Here is a 23022-nt window from a genome sequence, read left to right on the forward strand (position 1 = left end):
TTCTTGAGAAATTTATGATATTGTATGAATGGTAATTGGAAATTGGTAGGTAGAATAGTATAGGGTAGGTAGAATAGTAAGTGGTAGGTGGAATAGTAGGTGGTAGGTGAAATAGTAGGTGGTAGGTAGAAGAGTATAGGGTAGGTAGAATAGTAAGTGGTAGGTAGAATAGTAAGTGGTAGGTGGAATAGTAGGTGGTAGGTGAAATAGTAAAATGAGGGTATAATTGTAAATTGAAGGTGGAATAGTGTTTGATTTTCTCCTATAAATAGAGCTCTTCTCCTTCACAATTTTCATAACTCATCTCCTCTCCCATCTCTTGCATATATTCTTCCTTCTTCCGCTTTTTACTCGGTCTTTCTTCTTTCTAAGAGTATTTACTCAGAACAGAGAGAGAAAGGGCGAGACCAAGCGCTACAAGAAAGAAAGAACACAAGAGATAGCGGACTTTAAAAATTAGTTTCAAAAGATATACTAGTGGTGTTAGTCATATTGGAGCAACTAGATTCCTTCATACCACTTTTAGCTTCAGTCTCGAGGTAAGTAAATTCACTACCCCTTCTAAAATTACTTCATGTCATGCTATTTATATATTCTTGTATCAAACTGTAAATGATTATTTTATTTACCTGTCTTGGAGATATGTTGCATGCATGAAGGATTTCTAAAAGAATTATTTAGAAAGTTTATATTTCTTTAAATGCTTTTTAAGCACAACAAGTTTATATTTGGAAAAGTTTCCATTTTAAGAAAAGAAAGTTGAGAAATGATGATGATTATAAGAAAGAAAAAAGATGATAAACCCTCCTACATGTTGCCCTAAGATGCATCAAAGATTCAAAAGAAGTACAAAGAAAAATACAAGAGATGAGATAAATGTTTATGAAATGAGGGCACATGTATGGAGGAGAGTATTTTTGGCCCCAAGATAAGATAAGATGAGAGTTCGGTACCGATACTCGGATGGAGGCGAAACCACTGAAGGAGGCTATGCCAGAAGGTGGTATTCCATCAACATGACCGTTGAGTGCACCAAGAAAAGAGTTAATTAACGGTCGGGCATGGCTGAGGCCACAGTTCAGTGCCATGGTCACAAGGACCCGCAACCCTCGTACACAGGGGTAATAGTGTACATGGGCCCTATTATGAGAAAATGATACTATATTTTCAACGATGATATGTTATGATGATTTACAAAGATTATTTATAATGATGCATTATGATGATGATTTATAAAGATGATTTACAACGATGATCTATTACTAGATGTAATAGTATGTATATGTTACGGGAGATGCAACCGTACATACAGATATTATTATGACTAGAATTATATTATTTGCGAAAATGATTTTCAAAACTGAGAACAAGGAGTAAAACTATTTATGGTTGTGGATTCTACTTGCTGGGCCCCTTTGGGCTCATTCAGTTTTATTTCTTGTTTTCAGGTAGAAAGGACGCTGGAATAGGAGGCCGGAATGGGGATGGGAATAATTATTAATTTTCAAAGTCTTTTCATATCAGTGATTGTAATAATATGATATTCCGCAACTAAAGTTTAATGTTTTCTAATTTCGCTTGTAATAAAATCTCTTGAATAATGTTTTATACATTTTTCGTATCCTTTAAAATCAAGTACTCTGATAGACCTTATAAATCTTTGCAAGAACTTTTGTTGTAAAAGAAGAAAAGTGGCAAACTCAGCCTTAACGGGCTGGGGATGTTACATAGTGCATGCATGTGACATGGCAAACTTATTCTCTACTAGTGCCGCGAAATTATTTTTCAATGAAAGGATTGATTTGAAAATGCAAAAAAAAAAAAAAAAAAAAAAAAATCTAACAAGTTAATCATCGGTTTTAAAACGTATGAAGTAAATTAAAACCCCACGGACTAAGGAAGTTCGACCAAAATATCTTCGAAAACAAAAAATGCAAATTAACAGAAAACGTATTGCAAAATATATATATATAACTTCAATGCAGTCATGGCACAACAAGCTCGTAGGGTAGGGGAGAGGAGAGGAGATTATCCACAAGATCTCTACAAAAAACACTGGTGTTAGGGACGCTTGGCATGGAGTCGTGCATCAATTTAATAGTAAAACGACTCCTCTTAAAAAAAATTGTTTTACTATTGAAACGACGTCGCCCAGTTGGACAATGTTGTTTTAATAGTAAACGCGCGTCTCTCTCATACCTCCGGCGCAGTAGCCCCTAAATCATATATATGATATTCTCTATCAGTTGTTGATCCAGATTCACCCTAGATAAATGGACCTAACACATTAAATTTTTTACTTTAAATGGAGATATTTTGATAGTATAATAAATTATCACTTGTTAAAAAAACCTTTTAACTAATACTTAATAATTGATCACTAATACTAAATAATTGAGGGACAATATAGACCCACAAATGAGAGGAAGCCTTAAAATAATTGTTAAATGATTATATTTAGGGGAAAATGCAGTTTACCCCCCTGAAGTTTCAGAGGTTTTTCAATTTTAACCTCAAAGTTCAAAAATTGGCAATCTACCCACTTGAAGTTTCAAAAATTGGCAATTTAAACCTTCCGTTTAATTTTTCCGTTAAATTGGACGAATTTTTTTTAAAAAAAGCCTAAGGGTAATGATGAAATTTCATGGATTTCCGTCCATTTTGACGGAAAAATTAAACAGAGGGTTTAAATTGCCAATTTTTGAAACTTCAGGGGGGTAGATTGCCAATTTTTGAACTTTTGGGTTAAAATTGAAAAACCCCTGAAGCTTCAAGGGGGTAAACTGCATTTTTCCCTTATATTTATTTATTTTTCTATTTAACATCTTATAGACCTACAAATGGGAGGAAGCCTTAGAATAACAGTTAAGCGATTAAATTCACTCTTTCTACCACCAGTCTTTACTTATGTTCTAATGAGATTGAGTCATGTTATGTCTCAACCGTGCTTGAGGCTTTTCAGCGGATATATATATACTACTATAATCATGCCCAGTTAGAGTAGATATTTTGGTCGCTCCTCCTACCCTTTTTGCTTAGAAAACAAAAAATAAATCTTTTATTTTTTATTTTATTTTTATCAACTTAAACACTTAGAATAACTAATAATTTATCAAGTGGGTCATACATTTCTCCTAACCATGACACAATGTAAAGAAAGAACATATCTTCTTGATTATTATACACATTATATCCTTATATTTGTTTAAGAAGCTGACTCAAACTATACCACAAAATTAATCACATGACCCAACCCGAACCCCCCCATGGCCAACATAAACAAATGAAATTTGAGCACGTTTGGTTGGGCACATGGTCAGTTGGAGATCATAACCATGAGATGAGAGTGACATTTCAACATGTTCTATAAAAATGGATTAAATAAAATAAAACACCCACAAATTTTAAGTGTATAATTTAGATAAAGATACAATGAATCAACTCCCCCAAAGACTAACCCAAACAGTGATATTATAAACATGTACCACAAAGCCCCAAAAATCTCAATCTAGTAAACAAAAGTATGCAAACCAGAATCTTGGCAACATAATGATCTGGACCATGTTGCATGTATTGGGATTGGTCTCCTTTAACGGTAACTTCAACTGCCAAAGAGATTGATGAATAAATATATAGTTTTGTAATTTCAATAGTAATTATTTGATTTAACATTAAGGAATAAACAGCATTCAATTTTTCTGATGGAAGTTCAATGAACATGTTCAACTCGATCAGTTAAATCATCTTGCTTGGGTTGGCGGATTTACATGTGTTCTGTGTATTATAATATTGCTTCTTATCTTAATACGAATAATGGGCTTCTGGAGAGGAAAAGTAGCTTTGATGCATGCATTGAATTGCCGACAATTAGATGGGAGAGAGAGACAGAGAGACAGAGAACAAGGACGTATGATATGACACATTGTTGAGCCTGCAGTACTGCAGGATGTTTTTCTCTCTTTCTCTCTTAAGAGATGTTATTGCATCCCCCGTACATTGAGGTGAACAAGCATAATCCCATTTGCTATTGCATCTCAAAGGTTGTTGCTCTTGAATTGAGATTTGGTGCAATCTCACATAGTACTTGTAAATGGCTTTAATACGGACAATTCATTTAAAATGAAGTTTTGTCGCATCATCCCTAGACAGTATTGGCTAGGAGTGAAAAGTATGACACTTATTAACTTTTGTTAACTGCACTAATCGCCGGTTAGCGGTTAGTCATGAAACGACGTCATTTTATGTTTAAATATATAAAAAAATGTATAAATAATGTTGTATGTAGTAGCGTATTATCAAATTATTATAGAAACGATGTCATTTTGGTTTTTTCTTTTAAATTTTAACTTTAATTTTTTTAAAAAAAAAAATTTAAAAAGCGATTAGCGGTTATTAAGATTATTAACAACTTACTGTCTAGGCAGTTAATGAATTTTACTAACCACTAACTGCCTAGACAGTTAGCAGATGTGGTTAATAAATTTTATTAACCGCCTAAGCGGTTACTAACCGTAACCATATTTTCACCCCTAACTATTACACTGTCATTATTAGTCACCCACTACCATTATTATTAGGGGTGGTTCGATCACCTCAAAATGCTTGTTAGGGGTGGCTAGCCACCAATAGTGGTGGTAGAAGATTGATAGTGAGGATGGCAATGAGGCTAGCGAGGATGTCGGTAGGGGGTTGGCGGCCACTAAAAAGAAGCATTTTTTAGGATTTTAACTTGCACGATAATGTGAAAGAATATGGACTATTCATTTAAATTGAACTACCGTGATTTAGTTATTGCACAGTCTCAATCCTTCGCTATTAGCCTCTCTTTTATCTTTTTGGTAAAAAGAGATCCATTTTTGCTTCCCCTTATATGAATGTCTTACATTATGGTTATTTTGGCCCTTGTCGATATCACTAAATAGTATAACACCATGGTTTCTGACTGAAAAAGATGAATAGTACACATATAGTGGATGAATTATAAAAAGTACGCATGGGTATTAAGTTTCATATTAATTCTTTATTAGGTGAAACTGAGTTTTATAAGTTATTGTAACTTGACTAATCATTTTAGAGTAATAGCGTAAATATAATTAATGTTCCTTTTAGTCGTTATAAATAGTGCTTACAAGTTAGAAAATATTCAATTTGATGACATTAAAGGTGAATGAGAGACGTACACCTCCATGGTATGATTATTAGACCACTTAAAAGTAAAGCTTAGTAGTTTGTTAAAGTCAGCAAAAAGACAAAAATGAATATAAAAAATTTTCAATAAGACAAAAATGTCTTTATAAATTTGAACAAAGAAAAAGAAATGTAGCACATAGATCTTAGCAGTTTGTGTAATTTGTACAATAACATACGTGTACGTGGTACTTTCTTGCGGCATCAAGACTCAAGAAAAACAAGGCAACATGTTACAAAAAGAAAAAGAAAAGAAAAACAAGGCAACAAGATTATATTGCAGGAGAACCTGCACAGTACATATAAAAAGACATTTATTTTTGTAGACATATAAAAAGGCACTTGCATAGTTAATTGTCTCCTACAGGAGGAGAGATAACTATCAAAAACACAAGTTTTCCAAGGATTTATCTTGTTTATTCGATTATAATTTACATAATTTCTCTTACCAAACGATGACTTAATGTTGCAAAATAAAGAGATAATTATAAAGATATTTTATGCACAAAATCATATCACTTGTAACATTTTGATCCTAGTTCTATGAACAATTTAGTTATTTGAAGCGTGTAATTATAAAGTGTTAGTTGTTTTGTTAATGAAAGTTACTCGTTCATCATAAAAAAAAAAAAAAAAAAGCATTAGTGACTCGTGAAAAGTGGCATTTTTGTTATAAAAAATCGTTACTATTCATTTAGTGATGCTTACCAAACAACACTAAACATGAGGTCATTATTCAAGAATAATGATGTTTACTGTTCAAACTTCACTAAATGAAATCCTTTTTACTCACACGACACCCCACCAATGGTGTTGCTACTATTTAAACGTCATTTTTTAGACATTAGATTTTTTTTATAGATATATTTCTGGAAAGGAAAAAACAAAATAAATATAATTTTTAGTACTATTTAAAAAATTAGTTTTTTTTTTTAAAATAAAAAATAAAATTGAGGGGTGGCCGTCAGTTGACAGCCACCCCCTTGGGGCAGTGAGCCACCCCTAGAGGTGGCTGCGCATCACTCCCAACCACCCCAAAGGTGACCCGTTGGGGGCGACGCGCGGCCATCCCAAAGGTGGTTGAGGGTGGCACACAACCATCCCCCATGGGTCGCCGCCACCCCTGCCACCTTTGTGGATGGCTAGTTCAACTTATAATAGTCAATTTCAAGTGCCAAATTTTCAAAAATTATTTAGTGTTGTTTGAATAGTATGTACCATTCAAATGACACTGACGAGTGAATAATGTCATTTGAGCAATAACATTGTTCAAATGACACCACTTACACTTTAACTCTTTGAATTATCATCATTTTTGCACTAACTCATTCAAACTTTAAAATGTGACATTAGAGGCTTCTGTACTATCGTTGTGTGTCAAATTAGACACTTTTGCATTTTTCTCCCCGAAATACCCTTAAATTTATTTTAAAATAACCATTTCAAAAAATTAAAAACACCAAAAAGGGGTGGCCATTTTCATATTAGCCCCCCTTAATATATATATATATATAAGAAAAATGCAAAGTGTATATTTTGACACACGATGGTAGTATGTGGGGCCTCATTGATATCACTTTTTAAAGTTTAGAAGCATAATTAAAAAATAAGTGATAATTTAAGGGGTTAAAACTTAAAAGTATATATATTTTTTTTATCAAAAAGTTTAGTGGTTAATGACAAAATTAAAGAGAAGCGAGAGTAAATTCGTTAAAGATATTGAGTTGTATTAAATTGTAAAATTGTGTGTGCTTTTTTTGTCCCAACCGAAGGAAACGATTGAATGGCATTGAAATGGATAAAGGCCGAAATGGGGTGACAGAGACACGACCACTTTGTGAACACAGGCTCGAAAAAAAGCTTCTATCCTTGTTTTGGAACGAAAAGAACGTCAACGTATGAACTCTTCCTTCACGTGATGTTCCACCTACAACAAATACCAATTATTGCATGTATACTTCAATTCAATTTGGTAGATAGTAGATGCATACAAACAAATGCCACTCTCTTTTAGGCACGATGAGTCTCATTCATCTTTCATTGCCATTGCAAATAGTTGTTCCATTTGTCTCGTTTCTAATTACCCTAAGTTTCAATCGCCGCACATTCACAATAATTATCTGTTTAAATTACTATGGTTAATGTGAGAGATCTTCTTATATGAAACAAACTTACTCAAATAGATTTCGAATGTCTTATCGTCCTCACTTACTCAAATAAATTATGAATTTCAATCGCCGCATACGGGGTGATCCACAATAATTACATGTCCGTACTACTAGCAATTTTGACTTATAATATAAGAGATCTTAATGAATTTCAATCACCGCACATGGGGTGATGATCCACAATAATTATATGTCCAAATTACTAACAATTTAGACAAATAATGTGAGAAATCTTATATAAAACCTGCTTAAAATAAATTTTGAATTTCAATCGCCACATACGGGGTGATCCACAATAATTATCTATCTCAATTATTAGCAATTTGGACGAATAATATGAAATATCTTATATATGTCTTGAATTTCAATCTCTGCAGACAAATTATTAACAATTTAGACGGATAACATGATAGATTTTATATGAAATCTACTTTAAATAAATTCTAAATTATTCGAGATCCAGACATTATCTTTTTATATTATTAACAATTGAGACAGACAAGTACGGTAAATCTTAATTGATTTTGATTTGAAGTGTGAGACTCTTGTCAGGACAAGCAACTTTTTCTTCAATTTTTTTCCTATGTTGTCTAACCTTATCATCAAACCCTACCCACATAAGCCACAGAGGATGTCATCCTCAAAAAAAAAAAAAAAAAAGGAAAAAAACAAAAGAAAAAGTAGTAGAAATGAATGGTTAACATTCAGTACTTTGTTTCAACAATTTCAACGTGTAGACAACTTAAAAGAAGGGCTTTGGCTTTCATTTTCCTTAATATTGTAGTTGAGACAGAACAATTAATACTTATTTATTTATTTTTTTTGCTGATGTGACATTACTAAATTTGTTTTTAAATTGTATTATTATCTAAAACTTGGTATTTATGTTATCATATTTACTACACTACTCAATGTTATTCCTTGTGTGTTGTAGTTCACATACTATGCAGATTGACATATATTAAAACCCAGATATTCCAATTTGCCAGGGACGGAATTAGAAAATTAATTTTTTCTTTTGAAATAAGAAAAAATTATTGTTAAAAGAGGGCGGGAGGGAGCACACTGTCTATTTTTTAAAATAAATAAAATTTATTTTATTATGTTAATTATAGTATGTGATGTTATATTATGAATATATTAATAGGACGGTTAAATCTTTTTAAATGACGTGACAATATATATATACGCGATTAAATACATTAACTAAAAAAATCCAAAAGATAAATGCTTGTCTCTCTTTCCTATAGATTCAATTCCACAACTGGCAGGGGATTCTTCTTGAGTTCTTCTAACAGGGGAAGATCACATCTGAGCTGCCATCATCAAAGAAGGAAAGAGAGAAAGAATGAAAACACACAGAGAGAGGGAGTAGAAGATGGGGAAAGTAAAAAGGTCTCTCGGGTATAATAAGTGAAAAAGTAGAGGAAACGTTAACTGTCTTTTGGAGCTTGCTAGCTTTTTAACACATTTGTTGAAACGTTTATCCACTTTCACACTTGCTCTCTCTCCTTTTCTCTCTCTTCAAGATGGCCTTGAAAACCCACTCGTAAATTTCTGTTCTTTTTCTTTTTTTCTCTCAGAAAATTGAGCTGCTCTCTCTCTCTCTCTCTCGCTCTATATATATATAAAAAATATATACAAATAAAATGACAAAGCCGTGGGGTCTCTGAGGGCGTCTGAGATCTACTTGTAGAACTATAGATAGAGATTGGCTGAGAAAGGAAAAGCGAGAGCACTGCAGGAGGAGAAGGTAAAACCATTTTCCGAAAACCCTAACTGTACGGAAAATCTGTTTGATTTTTTGATTGAGCCCTTCTCTACTTATTTATCGTCATCATCCTCGGTATCCGTGCAAACTGGTCTTTTGGTACTCTTTTTTCTTCTTGCCTCAGATCCATGGAGGCGATTTCTGATCTTTTTGATTCTGGGGTTTTGGGCTTTGGATTTCTTTCTCTGTTTTTGAGTGTATTTTGGGTCGTTGTTGTTTTTTGTGTTGCTGTGAGAAGATCTGAGATGGGTTTTTGAGCTGGGTATTTGCATTATGCTGATGTTTATGGTTTGAATTTTGATGGGTTGCTAGTAGATTCTTGTTTGGTGGCTATAATTACTGTTAAGCTGGTTTTGTGTTGCTTAGTACTCGTGTTGTGGTGGCTATAATTATTCTTCACCATATTTATTTTTTGTTATTTAAAACCAAGTGAGTATCTTTAAGGTGCGTGCATCTGAGACTTGGGTTTGCTCTGTGTTGTATTGTGGATTGTAATTTTCCTCTTTTGGTAAGATTGACTACCTTGTGTTGATACTAGATTGACTTTCTTGTGTTGATACTTGATATGTAATTAAGCATCATATATTACATCCAACGAAATTGGAACTCCAACAAAATTGGAAGCATAAAGAGAATTAACACAGCATTCTCGATTCACTATTTCCATTTTTGGAATGTACTTGAGTTGTGCCTTTGTGTTGGTGTCCCCTAATGAATGGAATCTTAATTAGGGAGCTTAGCTCTCCTGTGTAACAATCAAAGAGGCTGAGAGTAAACATAAGTTCGCCTGTAAGCCATTTGAGCTTCTTGGCCACAGAGAGTAGAGAAGGAGAGAGGAGATTCGTGATCAAAACATAGTGAGTTAGTGACAATGCTATGCTGAATATGGTGCCTCTCTTTGATTTTCATATCTAAATTATGAAATAGTTTGGTATTTTGCCTTCATGATGTTTTAGCTTTAGATGTTTTTAAGGTTTTTTGGATTTTTTTTGGTTGTTCTTTTCAAATAACACATCCTACAACCTGATTGGCCATGGTTTTTCTTGTTAGCGTGTGAATTTTGATTTGGTCATATCTTCAGTTATACATCATTCTTGTGTCTCAAGTTGCTTGTTCAAATATTATGTCCATAGTTTTTATTGCACTTTATTTGAAGGGGAGTTTGTTTTTCTTTTCTTCCTGGTAGCAAACTGATATGATTTGTTGAATCAGGATTAAACCTAAGCAGGGGTAGTGAAGAAAGGTGACTCCATTTAATGGAGTCTGACCTGTGGATTTCAGTTGAGAATCTCTATTTTGTATACTCCGTAATTCAAGTAATGGTGGAAGTCTTGCATGAATTGGTTTAAATTTCTAGTCATGCTCAGGTGATGAATAGAAAAATTTATTGGGTATCAACATCAGTTTATGGTGGCATTCAATTGAATTTCATTGAAAGCATACTATTGGGATCTCAAGATCACAGCTAGTGTTGGAAGTTTAATGTGATAGCAGTTACAATTTGAAGCTCTTTGGTCTGATTCAGGCAAGTTGCATTTGTAGGGCCTGGAAGAGACACATCACCTTGGTCATCATTGGATGTATATACTCATTCCATTCACTTCTAGGGAGATCATAGATTAGAATTGTGCTTCACTGCGGCTGGTATTGTTAATCCCAGAAGTTGCACGTCTTAGTAAATGAATTGTGAAGGTTGTACATCCTTTCTTGGAAGCACAGTTAGCAGTGATATGATATATTAGTTTACACTCATCTAGAGGTCCTCCTGTTGCTTGGAATATTTAAGTATCATACTACACTGGTACTTCTGTTTTGTTCAAAGTACCAATCAATAACATGGAAGCTGAGAGTTTTAATTCTAACCATCTTCTGGGTAGTCCTAATCGGCTACTTCCTGCTGTTGTACCTGTGCTTCTGATTTCAATTGGATATGTTGACCCTGGGAAGTGGGCAGCGACTGTTGAAGGTGGTGCACGGTTTGGGTCTGATCTGGTAGTGTTGATGCTTGTATTCAATTTTGCTGCTATTTTATGTCAATACCTGTCTGCTCGGATTGGCTTAGTCACTGGAAAAGATCTTGCACAGGTATTGTTTCTTTCTCTTTAGGATTTTACTTATGGTAAATAATTATTGTTATATTTCTCTCTTTGTTGATGAATTGTTACTATCTTGTTCATTGTGTCACCCCTCACTAGGGCTGTAAGCAATCCGAGTCAAGCCGAGTATTGGCTGTTCGAACTCGGCTCGAAAAACATATACTTAGTTAGATATTCTTTAGGTGTATATATATATCTGTCCTCCATGTGGTTTTCAGAAGAACATAGGTCCACTTGGAATGCACTGCATCCTTTGTTGTAAATTTCTTCCACTTGTTTCTGGTTATTAGTTGATTATTCAGTGGGGCAATTGAGCATTGACCTCTCCCCTCCCCCCACCCACCCACGCACATAATCACAAACAAATGCTCACAGTTACTGACATCTCTCTCTCTCTCTCTCTCTCTCTCTCTCTCTTATGGTAGTAAATTTTAATATTCTTATTTCCAAATTGTTATGCCAAAGATTTGCAGTGATGAGTACGATAAGTATACGTGCATATTCATAGGAGTCCAAACGGAGGTTTCTGTGATTGCATTGGACCTTACCATGGTAATTTATCATTTCATAATCATGATTAGCTGTGCCTTTTTCCTTTTTAATTTTAATTTTATTTTATTCCTAACATATGATTATACAAATTTTAATAGGTCCTTGGCCTTGCACATGGACTTAATCTTCTTTTTGGGTGGGACTTGTTCACTTGTGTCTTTTTGACTGCTGTCAATGCTGTTTTATTTCCACTTTTTGCCATCCTCCTGGTAAGTGTGTTCACATACATGTTTTTTAGGAAGGTTGTTTCGCATTGTCATCTATAATTCTATTAATTTAACTTTCCAGGAAAACAACAAGGCAAAGTTTCTGTGCATATGCACGTCAGGCCTTATTTTACTTTCTGTTGTTCTTGGAGTAGTCATCAGTCAACCAGAAATCTCGCTTTCAATGAATGGGATGCTAACAAAGTTAAGTGGGGAGAGTGTGTATGCACTTATGAGTCTTCTTGGGGCAAATATCATGCCTCATAACTTCTTTCTTCATTCTTCTATTGTACAGGTATCCCTGCCTTCTATCCTCCTCCTATGTAACTATCCACATTGTTTCGTTTTTTGCCTAAGCATATGACTGTAAGTGTCCAATGTGAATGTGCATATCTGCATCTATTTAATATTTTTTTAATTTCTTCCTGGTATTTGAATGAATCTGGCATTCCATTATTTTACTTGCCACAAAGGCTGAAATTCAAGGTAGCACGGTTTTTGTATTGAGAAAAGGATCTAAAACAGGTATATATGGCGGAAAGGACACAATAATATGCAAATACTGTTCAAATAGACTAAGATACTGATATGTTTAACTCAAGTACAGTGAATTTATTTTGACAAACTCAGAAACTTGGACAAGTATACATGCTAAGAGATGGCTCATGTCCTGACTGTTTTGGTTGTAGACCCCTGTATATTTTAAATAATCTGCAGGTGGAATCATTTCCTGGTCTCTTTTTACTATCCCTGGCCTCTTTTTACTATCCCTGGCCTTTGTAAGAGTTTGTAGTTAGTAATGCTGGTGCCTTTGCATAATTAATGCTTGCAGAAAGTTGTCTCATTGAATTAGGAGTGGCACAGGAATTGTCTTCTTGAAAGAATATGTTTAAATGACTAGGGATTAATGATAGCATTTTTTCGATAAAGGAGGATATACAAGTTTCTTTCATCGGGAACAAACATTTTTTATATTCCCATTGTGTATTTAGACTACTTTAGTGGATATAACTTCCAGGCTTAATTTTTTTACAGGAATTTTCATTAATGTTGCTTATTTATTGTATGACAGTTGATTCTTCCATATTTGTTTGTTTGGGAAATAGCACTACAAAATAATTGCCATGGTTTCTTCTAGTGCATTTGACTGTTCTCTTAACAATCAGTGCTTGACTATTTTCTTCTTTGTTGCATGCATTGTAGCATAAATGCTTTTTGGCATTCTCCCATCTTGTTTTCTTGGTTGACTTCACTTTTAGTGCATCTTTCAGGGTCATCTGTATGTTCTGTTTGAAATAATATAAAAGTGGAACGTGTCTAGGATTCACTCTTTTCCTTTACTTGGTATATGTAATTCGTAACATAATTTGGAGATATTCTTTGAAACAGATTATCTTTAGTCATTTGTTCATACTGATATGGCATAAATAAATTGATCCTCTACTACTATCTTAACAGTGGGTATGCACGTGACGTGCTCAGTTATAGTGCACTGATAACCATGTTGTCTTTCTCCCACCTAATTTTCGTTGACCTATTTATTTTTTGTGACTCACATACAAGACACTTCCATGGGATTCATAAAAGAGCAATTTCATAACTTGAGATTCCCTTGACAATCCTCTTTATTGTACATATCAACTCATTAATTTCCCAAGTTTGTCCCCCACCCCCAAAATTTCCTGACTGGAAAAATTTCAATATTACATTTCAGACATGTTTGTCAAATTTCTGAGCCTTTGTTATCTGTAATTTTCTTGCAGCAATATCAGGGATCAACAAACATTTCCAAGGATGCCTTGTGTCATAACCATTTTGTTGCCATCTTATGCGTCTTTAGCGGTATTTATCTGGTGAATTATGTGCTGATGGTCTCAGCGGCAAATGTATTTAACAGTACTGGCCTAGTCGTGCTTACTTTTCAGGAGGCAATTTCACTAATGGAACAGGTTTGATTTTTTCCTTTAAATGCAATTATTCTTGATGACTCTCACTGCAAGATGATAGATAATGATCAGCTTTAAATTTCCAAATTTCAATGCAGGTGTTTAGGATTCCCATAGCTCCCTTTGCCTATCTATTGGTTTTGTTTTTCTCAAATCAAATCACATCATTAACCTGGAGTCTCTCTGGACGAGTAGTTTTGCAAGATTTCTTGAAGCTGGACATTCCTATTTGGCTTCATTGTGCTACAATTAGAGTTATTGCTGTTGTTCCAGCCCTTTACTGCGTGTGGAGTTCAGGATCTGATGGGATGTATCAACTGCTTATACTCACACAGGTGATAGTAGCTCTGCTACTTCCATCTTCTGTGATCCCCCTTTTCCGTGTTGCTGCATCAAGATCAATAATGGGTGTCTACAAAATTTCTCAGTTTGTGGAGTTTTTAGCCCTCATCACTTTTATTGGGATGCTAGGCTTGAAGCTTATGTTTGTGGTAGAAATGGCATTTGGAAATAGTGATTGGGTTGGAAATTTGAGGTGGAACATGGGGAGTAGCATGTCTTTCTCTTACATAGTTCTTCTTTTCACTGCTTGTGCGTCACTTTGTTTGATGCTTTGGCTATTAGCTACCCCATTAAAATCTGCAAGTGCTAAATTAGATGCTCAGGTGTGGAACTGGGATACGCCAAAGGCTGTACCTGATCCATCCACCGAGAGAGAGGAAACTGATTTAACTGGAGCTGGATATTATGGAGAGGCATCTGTTCAGATGCAAGAACCATCACCAGCCGAGGGGAAGGGTTTGCAGAGTCATTCAGACATACCAGTTGCAGATTTAGACCATAATTTGCCTGAAACTATTATGGAGCCTGATCAGGAGCTCCATTTGACTACTGTAGAGGAAAATCGTTCTAATGCTACATTTCCTAGCTCGCCCACATTTGGCCTGGAGGAATCTGGAACCACAGGAGAGTCAGTCCCTGTTTCAACCGTTTCTAGTGAGGTTTCTGATGTTAAATTGCTCGACTCTGGAACTGTGAAAACTGGATCAATGGACCCTGTGGAGAATGTTGAAATTGAGGGAGATCTACAAACTGAAAAAGATGATGATGAGGGAGACACCTGGGAGGCTGAAGAATCATCTAAAGGGGTTTCTGGGAGCACCCAATCTTTGACATCTGAGGGTCCGGGATCATTTAGAAGTCTCAGTGGGAAAGGTGATGAAGGTGGGAGTGGTGCTGGAAGTCTTTCAAGATTAGCAGGATTGGGTCGTGCAGCAAGGCGTCAACTAGCACAAGTTCTTGATGAGTTTTGGGGTCAACTGTATGATTTCCATGGGCAAGCTACTCAAGAAGCGAAGGCTAAGAAACTGGATGTGTTGCTAGGGGTGGATTCTAAGCTTGCCTCTTCATCACTAAAAGTGGATATCACTACAAAGGAAATTTCTGGATACTTGCCATCTGTGGGAGGCAGGGGGTCTGATCATCTTATAAACTCAAGTCTATATGACTCTCCCAAGCAGCAGAATGTGCAAAGGAGCTTGGAGTCATTGTATGGGGTTCAAAGAGGATCTTCGTCGTTGTGGTCCAACCCCGTGCAGCTGTTGGGTGCATATGTGCAGAATTCAAGCCACAATGTCATCGACTCCAGCGAAAGGCCCTATTCTAGTGTGCGCAATCTACAACCTTCTGAAAGCTGGGATTATCAGCCGGCTACGGTACATGGTTATCAGATAGCATCCTATCGAATGGCTAAAGACAGAAGCTCTGATCACTTAAATAATCCAATGGAGTCTTCAGCCTTGAGATCCCCATCATTGGGTGTTACAAACTACAGAGATTCGATTGCATTTTCTTCAAGGCAAAAGTTGCACAATGGGTTAAGCTTTGGTCAGGCCTCCGGTTTACCAAACCCTGCAATATCCAGGGATAGTCCATTGCATTCTGAAAGATCATATTATGATTTCTGCACTTCTGGACCTGCTGAGATTTATTCAAGTTCAGGCAACACGAAAAAGTACCATAGCTTGCCAGACATGTCAGGGTTGTCAATCCCGCAGCGGGATTTATACATCTCTGATAAGAGTTCTCAATGGGACAGTGCTGGGGGATATGGATCCTCTGTTGCTAGAACAGGTTATGAACCATCCTTATATCCAAATTTTGGATCAAGAACAGGAGCCCCTTTGGCATTTGATGAACTGTCTCCATCAAAAGCTTACAGAGATGGTTTCTCCTCGCAGTGGAATTCTGACACTGGATCCCTCTGGTCTAGACAACCTTTTGAGCAGTTTGGTGTAGCTGATAAATATCGTACCGTTGGGAGCGAAGGAGTTGGAAGTAGGGCAAGTTCAATTACACAAGAAGCTACTTCTGTTGTGGATTCAGAGGCCAAACTTCTTCAATCTTTTAGACATTGCATTGTGAAGCTGTTGAAATTGGAAGGATCTGACTGGTTGTTTAGACAAAATGATGGGGCTGATGAGGATCTAATTGACCGCGTGGCTGCAAGGGAGAAACTCCTTTATGAAGCTGAAACTAGAGAGATGAATAGGTCGGTTCACTTGGGTGAGCCTCAGTATCTGTCTTCTGATAGGAAATCTGCTTCGACAATGAGGAATAACGATGCAACTTTCAACAACTTTTTGATCTACTCGGTTCCTCATTGCGGGGAGGGCTGTATTTGGAGATCGGATTTGATAGTAAGCTTTGGAGTCTGGTGCATCCACCGGGTTCTTGATCTTTCCCTTATGGAAAGCCGGCCAGAGCTATGGGGGAAGTATACTTATGTACTCAACCGTCTGCAGGTAAATTTTTATTTGATAGTTTATTTTGTGAGTGGATGAGCATCAATTGCTTGTGATAGTCATGGTCTCTGCAGTAAGATCATTGTCTTGGTTGCCTGTTGTCCTGCTTTATCTTTAGTTGGGTAGATTTCACCACTCATGTTTCCACCTGGTAAGATCTGCTTGATGAATTCCTGTCGCCTTTCATTTGCTTTGGAAACTTTTGCACCCATTGCTTCTTTGAATGATTACAAGAAGCATACAATGCCCAAAAAATTGTTTCAATTTGTAGACCTTGACAGTGACATATTTTTTTTCATGTATAGGGAATCGTTGATGTGGCGTTTTCAAAACCTCGATCTCCAATGACCCCGTGCTTCTGCCTTGAAATCCCTACAAATTTCCAGCAGAAGTCAAGCCCTCCGCCTGTATCAAATGGAATGCTGCCCCCAGCCTCTAAACCGGGCAGGGGAAAATGCACAACTGCAGCAGTGCTTCTAGATATAATCAAGGATGTAGAGATTGCAATTTCTTGCAGAAAGGGCAGAACAGGAACCGCTGCCGGCGATGTGGCTTTCCCAAAGGGAAAAGAGAATCTGGCATCTGTCCTCAAACGTTACAAGCGTCGATTATCCAACAAACCTGTTGGTGCTCATGAGGGGTCTGCTCTACGAAAGGTTCCCACATCTGCTCCATATACCTCATAGCTCCCTTCTCTCTCTCTTCTCTCTCTCTCTCTCTCAATGTGTATCAAAGTTTTTGCTGCAAAGTTTATTTCCTTGTATGTTAAATATGCATAGGATAACAATTACTGGGCATGTAATCGCAGCAGAATTAATGAAAATGGTTAGAAGAAAGGTGGAAAATTGATTATATTCCATATCTCTGATGAGTTGAATCTGCGAAAGCTTCTGAAGGCCAATGTCGATGTCCATAGTTGCTATAAGAAAAAATATGATATGTCAAGTATCAGAAGCCTGTTTCTTTTTAATGAGTGTTGTAATAATGCTTTCTTTTTTTCTTTTTCTTTTTTTAAGAAAATTGGGAAAATGGTTATATGGGATCTAAATACTGAAAAAAATTGATGGGCACTTCAATAACAAATTTAAAACGAAAAATAAAATGCTGGAAAAACAACCAAATCGTGAGAAATGGGTCAAAAAAAATGATCCGGTCTTCTCCTAATGGCTGCATAAACCAGTTACTAAAGCAAGTCAAAGGGCATAGGACCCAATAGCAACCAACTGAAACGGCACCTAAGCCGAGTCTGACGAAGAGAAGAACCAAACTTTGGTAGCCAAATCAAGCCAAAAAAGCACAAAAAGCCTAAAATTAAACATAAACCAAACAGGAAAACAGGAAATAACAATAAACAACAAAAATAAGACAACATGTTTGCAGGGTAGAGCACGACTTTTGGGTGGCCTGTATAACCCACGTCGGGAGGGAGAAACCCGTGCTGAATGCAGTTCAATCCTTGCCTGTATGTATTAAGAGAAATGCTTCTTTGCATTTTGGCATCTGTCTTGCGTATATCCTCACTGATTTAGCATGCGCTATTTACCATTGTATGTTTTTATTTTTATTTTTATTTTTATTTTTTTTAAAATAATAATAATAATAATAATAATGGTGGATACAACATACCAACTCAATGAAGATATATGGGAGATAAACGCTAGAAAGAATGCAAAGAGACATTTCTCATTTGCTAATGCTTCAAATTTGTATTTTGGTTAAGAGAAGAAGATTACATTATAATTGATGGGACTGAAAAAATTCAATGTATGCTACTCATTGTTTGTTGTTGCTGGATTCTTGGATTTAATACATTATTGAATACTAGCCCATAACCAGCGCAATGCGCGGGATTCTACATTATTATTTAATTTTAAAATTTAAAAGTATTATTACAATCTTAAGCTTGACAATGCAGTTGATCTTCTTCTTCTTGCCGCCGGTTCTGAGCTAGCCATGAATGATGACTTACTTGTGTGCTTTCTTGGATCAAAATTTTTGTGCTCTTTTTAGAGCCTTAATTGGAGTATATATAGTTTTATTAGAAGGGTCAGTGATAAGATTGGAAACTTAATCTAAAATGAAGAGAGAGGAGAATGACGACATTCGTTATTCACAACTATCCGCTATTTATACATGCGAATGCCGTTAACAAAAGCCACTATCTGCATATGCGGATACGGATAGTGGTGCTAGGGTATCACCTTTCGTTCCTCCTCAGCTCTGACACACCCTGTCACCTTGTTCTCTGGCCTTACAGCTCTCCACCGCTTCCACCATCTTCATTTTTCGGCAACCACGCTTTGGCGTGTAGATCTCACACTCCGCCATGTATTTTTCGAGTTGCAACCAGAAGCTCCTCTGCCAGCCATCCTCCGTCCCGCGCTATGTTGAAGTTGCTAGTTAGTGAGTTTATTTGTTGTTTTCATCATTTTCCCTGTATTTTTATTTTGTTAGTGTTTTGCAACTTTTCTTATTATTTGTTGCTTTTGTGTTGTTTGGGTTACCATCTTCCAGCTCTTAAGTGGTTTGATCTCTCTGCTAAGACTTTTGTAACTGGATCTATATTGGTGCCTCTCTATTCTATAGTCTCTCCATCGGACTTTGACAATGCTTTGATTGCTTCAACCTCCTTTTTAATAAATGCGGACATCTTGCCCGATACGGGAGCCATCCCCAAGTATATTCTTATTTAAAAAAAAAAAAAAAAAAAAAACCTTAATTAATGAGACTAAACAAATTTAATCCAGAGAAATGATACATTCATTTTCAAGGGTATATTCTTTCTTTCTTTTTTTTTCTTTTTTTTTTTGACATGTCCACACAAGAGAGGGGATTCAAACTAGTGACTTCCGTTTCATAGGGCGTGGTCCATTGCCGATTGAGCTACCCTTTAAAGACTCAGGTATATTCTTAAGTGTGCATTTATGTGACAGTAAAAATTATTATTAAATTTTGGATACGGTACATTTTAATCTTAATAGTGCTTTCATTGCCACAAAATGTGAACTTAAAAATATGCACTTGGAAGGGCACCTAACATTTCTCATTCTATGTATCTCCGTTTCTTTGCCCCACCAAACCTAAAAAAAAAACAGAAAGGAGAGAAAACTTTATTTAACTCTCTTGAACTTTCATCATTTTTACAATCACTCCCTAAAGTTTAAAAACTCTCAATTTGATATATCCAATTTTTAAAAGTTTACAATTCCGCCCTTTCCATTAGGGTTTAAGGGTTAAATAACTTAAATTAGATGGAAAAGTGTTGAAGTGACCTTTATACCCTTGTAAATTTATAAAATTACAAATTACCATAACAATAAATTAATATTTTTTAAATTTATGATGCGATTATAAAAGAAAATATAAAGTTTAAGAGAATTAAGCAGAGTAAAAAAAAAAAAAAAAATTAAAAAAATAATAATAAATAGTAGAATGGATGGATAAGAAAACAATGAGTGGTGCAGACACGTGGAGGACCTGCCCTTAGGGACACGCCACATCATCACCAACGACTTTTTGTCCTTAATTTCCTCTCTTTCTCTCTTCGTTTATTGTGGCTATCAGAACCTCTCCTTCTCCATCGTTACTCTTACTCTGGTCAATAGCGTTGTGTTGGCGCAGCTTCGGGCGACAGAGAGGTAACAGCTACTGCACCGATTTTTACTAATTTCTATTTTAGTGTAAGAAAACAGTGATTATAGTCGCAGCTTTTGGCTCCTCTGAATCACTTTCCCGAGAAAGATGAAGGGAAAAAAAAAAAAAGAGGGTGTTTTCATTTGGATGGTTATGTAGATTTAGGAGAAATTTGTAATAATTGTTTATATAAGTTTTGTTGATATTGCAGAAGTAAGCCTAAAAAATGGGTTTTGTTGTGGTGGTATCATTGCCTTTGATACTCTTCATCTTCATCGTAGCACTTGCATTTTACCTTCTGGGTAGGGCCTGGGGCCGAAGCGAAGCAGGCAGACTTCCGCAGTATTATGGGCCTCCAGCGCCTCCAGTCCATGCCCACTCTCCGCCCACGGATAAATCATAGCGGGAGCTAGAATTGTTTTTCCTATGTACTATATATATCTATATATGTATATACTCCTTTGTTGTATTTGTGTGTTGCCAATAGGGACTATTTCGATGTGTTTGTACAATATAATCACCGATTCTTGCTAGAAAATAAGAAAAATAAAAATAAAATCATATTCGAATCCTTGCTATTAATTTATTTATTTATGTTAATTTGATATACTCGATATTTGAGTTTGGAGTTTTTATTTTTTATTTTTATTTTTAACATATCCACACGAGCGAAGGGGAGAAAGGTTGGAACTAGTAACCTATGCTTTATGAGGCATGATTTTCGGCCAATTAAACTACCCATTGAAAGACAAGTTTAAAGCTATTTTAAAGTCAAGACATTTGTAGTCTTCTAGTTAATTAGATAACAAAAATAGTTATTTAGTACACTAGCAGTAGATACTCTAATGCCCGTTCATTTTCCTATGTTTAGGGAAAATTTCAAAAAAAATTACGAAAACTCATCCACATTAGTTTTCTTAAATTTAACCAACATCTTTGGATAATTACAGTGCTTTCTAATGTGTAGGGAACCAAAAGTGGCTCTCTGTACATTGTTTTAATATAAACATTTCTTCTTCTTTTTTCTTTCCTTTTTCCTCGTTTTGTTTTTCATTGGGAATTGTGTTGAAATTTTGTAAAAAATGTGATGGTAGGTAAGGAAATTGTATTTTGTAAAAAAATAATATTTTAATGGTATAGGAAAATGTAAGAGAAGCTATTATGAAATATATTTTGGTAGGAAGGCAAAAAGTGGTTTTGTTCTTTGAACTTAGGAAAAATCAAAGAGAAACTGCTGATAGTGCTCTTAGTTATGAACTATTTTTTGGTTGTTTTCTCGAGCTACCTTTTTGTTGCTTTTATTATTTAGCCTGGTGGGGTGGGAGGAAATGTGTTACGACACCTTATATGATAATCAACTTTTAGTGAAATTTTTTGGAAAGATAGCATTTCTCGTTTTCATTTTCTAGGGTGGGCAATATAAGAATAAGGCATGGCAGCGGGCCAAATCAAATTATAGCCCATGCCTACTTAGATTAGAAGAATAATGGGTTAAGAGTTGTGAATGATAATAGTTCATAAGGAAGTTCCGAGGTATTAATGCAAATGTGGTGATAATTTGGAGGAAAGTGTCTAATTTTTTTAACATTACTTATATAAATAGATAATCATGGAACATAGTCTTCAGTTGTGTGCTATTAGAGCATTTCCATCTAGCTCTTCATATTTAATATTTATCTAAATTTTAACAAAATCTACAAAAAAATCATTTATCAAACTCTTTATTTAAAGTTAAATTTAATATTTATTTTAATTTATCTCCAATATAAAGACACCAAAAGCAAAAGCCATTTATTTTTTAACATTATTTTGGTTGTTGGGGTGGCATTTTGGTAAACCTCTCACATGAAATCATAGTGAGTGGGTTTTATGGCATATACATTTATTAATAAAAAATAATATTTAGTTAAAATAAATAAATATTTAGATTGTTTGATATTTGGTAGTTTTAAAAAGCAACTAGCTAAATACAAAAGCACATTTTCAAAGTTAAATTTAGATCATTTTTAAAAAGCTTATGGGAATACTCTTATATGTTTGACAATGGAGGTAAGTAAATAGAATTAAGCTCATGAAAAAAATTCAGTTAATTATAATTGATGGGGTATTTTTGTCTTTTAAAAAGTAAAAAAATAAAAATATTCTTTAAATATAATTAATTGAATATTACAGTTCATTTGAAACCGAAAAAACCATGTTCCCAAGTAAATAGGACAACCAAAGGACCCAAGGAAGCTACAATAAATGAGCCCCACAACCATTGCTATGGCTTTTATAATGCAACCAGGCTTCGTCGGTTGGTTGGTTATCCTGCCACGGTCACATGCAAGCTGTGGTGTTGAGCTACCATGAAAACTAATAGGCCCGTCTACCAACAACGCGGAACAGCACTGTAACTGAAACGGTACTGATTCAGTTATAGTGTCATTCTCATATGTGCAAGCTGTGCAGTCAAAAATGTACATAGTTTTCAATAACAATTTAAATTATTCACATTTTCCACACCTCAACCAACAAGTAACCGGATAATGACAACCTAAAATTATATATATATTTAAAATATATATACAATTTAAATTATTCACACTTTCCACACCTCAACCAACAAGTAACCGGATAATGACAACCTAAAATTATATATATATTTAAAATATATATA

General features: G+C 35.3%; 1 protein-coding gene and 1 long non-coding RNA gene across 3 annotated transcripts; both read left to right on the top strand.

Annotated features, from left to right (window-relative positions):
- The first annotated feature begins 8856 nt into the window (after positions 1-8856).
- Positions 8857-17582, top strand: LOC132162593 (ethylene-insensitive protein 2.1). 2 transcript variants are annotated; one of them, XM_059572857.1, is made up of 8 exons: positions 8857-9108; positions 10339-11211; positions 11688-11774; positions 11873-11983; positions 12063-12275; positions 13744-13929; positions 14025-16730; positions 17036-17582. In XM_059572857.1, the coding sequence occupies exons 2-8, from the start codon at positions 10963-10965 to the stop codon at positions 17414-17416; spliced, it is 3933 nt and encodes a 1310-aa protein (XP_059428840.1). In that variant the 5' UTR covers positions 8857-9108; positions 10339-10962; the 3' UTR covers positions 17417-17582. The 2 variants fall into 2 exon arrangements, with proteins under 2 accessions (XP_059428840.1, XP_059428841.1); XM_059572858.1 differs by lacking the exons at positions 11688-11774; positions 11873-11983; positions 12063-12275 and having other exon boundaries at positions 8859-9108.
- Positions 17583-20272: 2690 nt separating this feature from the next.
- LOC132162124 (uncharacterized) lies at positions 20273-20934 on the top strand. The gene is made up of 2 exons (XR_009438203.1): positions 20273-20368; positions 20575-20934. It is a non-coding gene; the product is annotated as an uncharacterized LOC132162124 (long non-coding RNA).
- Positions 20935-23022: the final 2088 nt, after the last annotated feature.

This window comes from Corylus avellana, chromosome ca9 (genome assembly GCF_901000735.1).
Source record: "Corylus avellana chromosome ca9, CavTom2PMs-1.0".
Classification (NCBI taxonomy): Eukaryota; Viridiplantae; Streptophyta; class Magnoliopsida; order Fagales; family Betulaceae; genus Corylus; species Corylus avellana.

Coding starts and splice junctions, on each gene's coding strand:
- LOC132162593 (XM_059572857.1), top strand. CDS start 10,963: ATGGAAGCTGAGAGTTTTAATTCTAACCATCTTCTGGGTAGTCCTAAT. Junction 11,775..11,872: donor TTGCATTGGACCTTACCATG/GTAATTTATCAT, acceptor AAATTTTAATAG/GTCCTTGGCCTTGCACATGG. Junction 11,984..12,062: donor CACTTTTTGCCATCCTCCTG/GTAAGTGTGTTC, acceptor TTAACTTTCCAG/GAAAACAACAAGGCAAAGTT.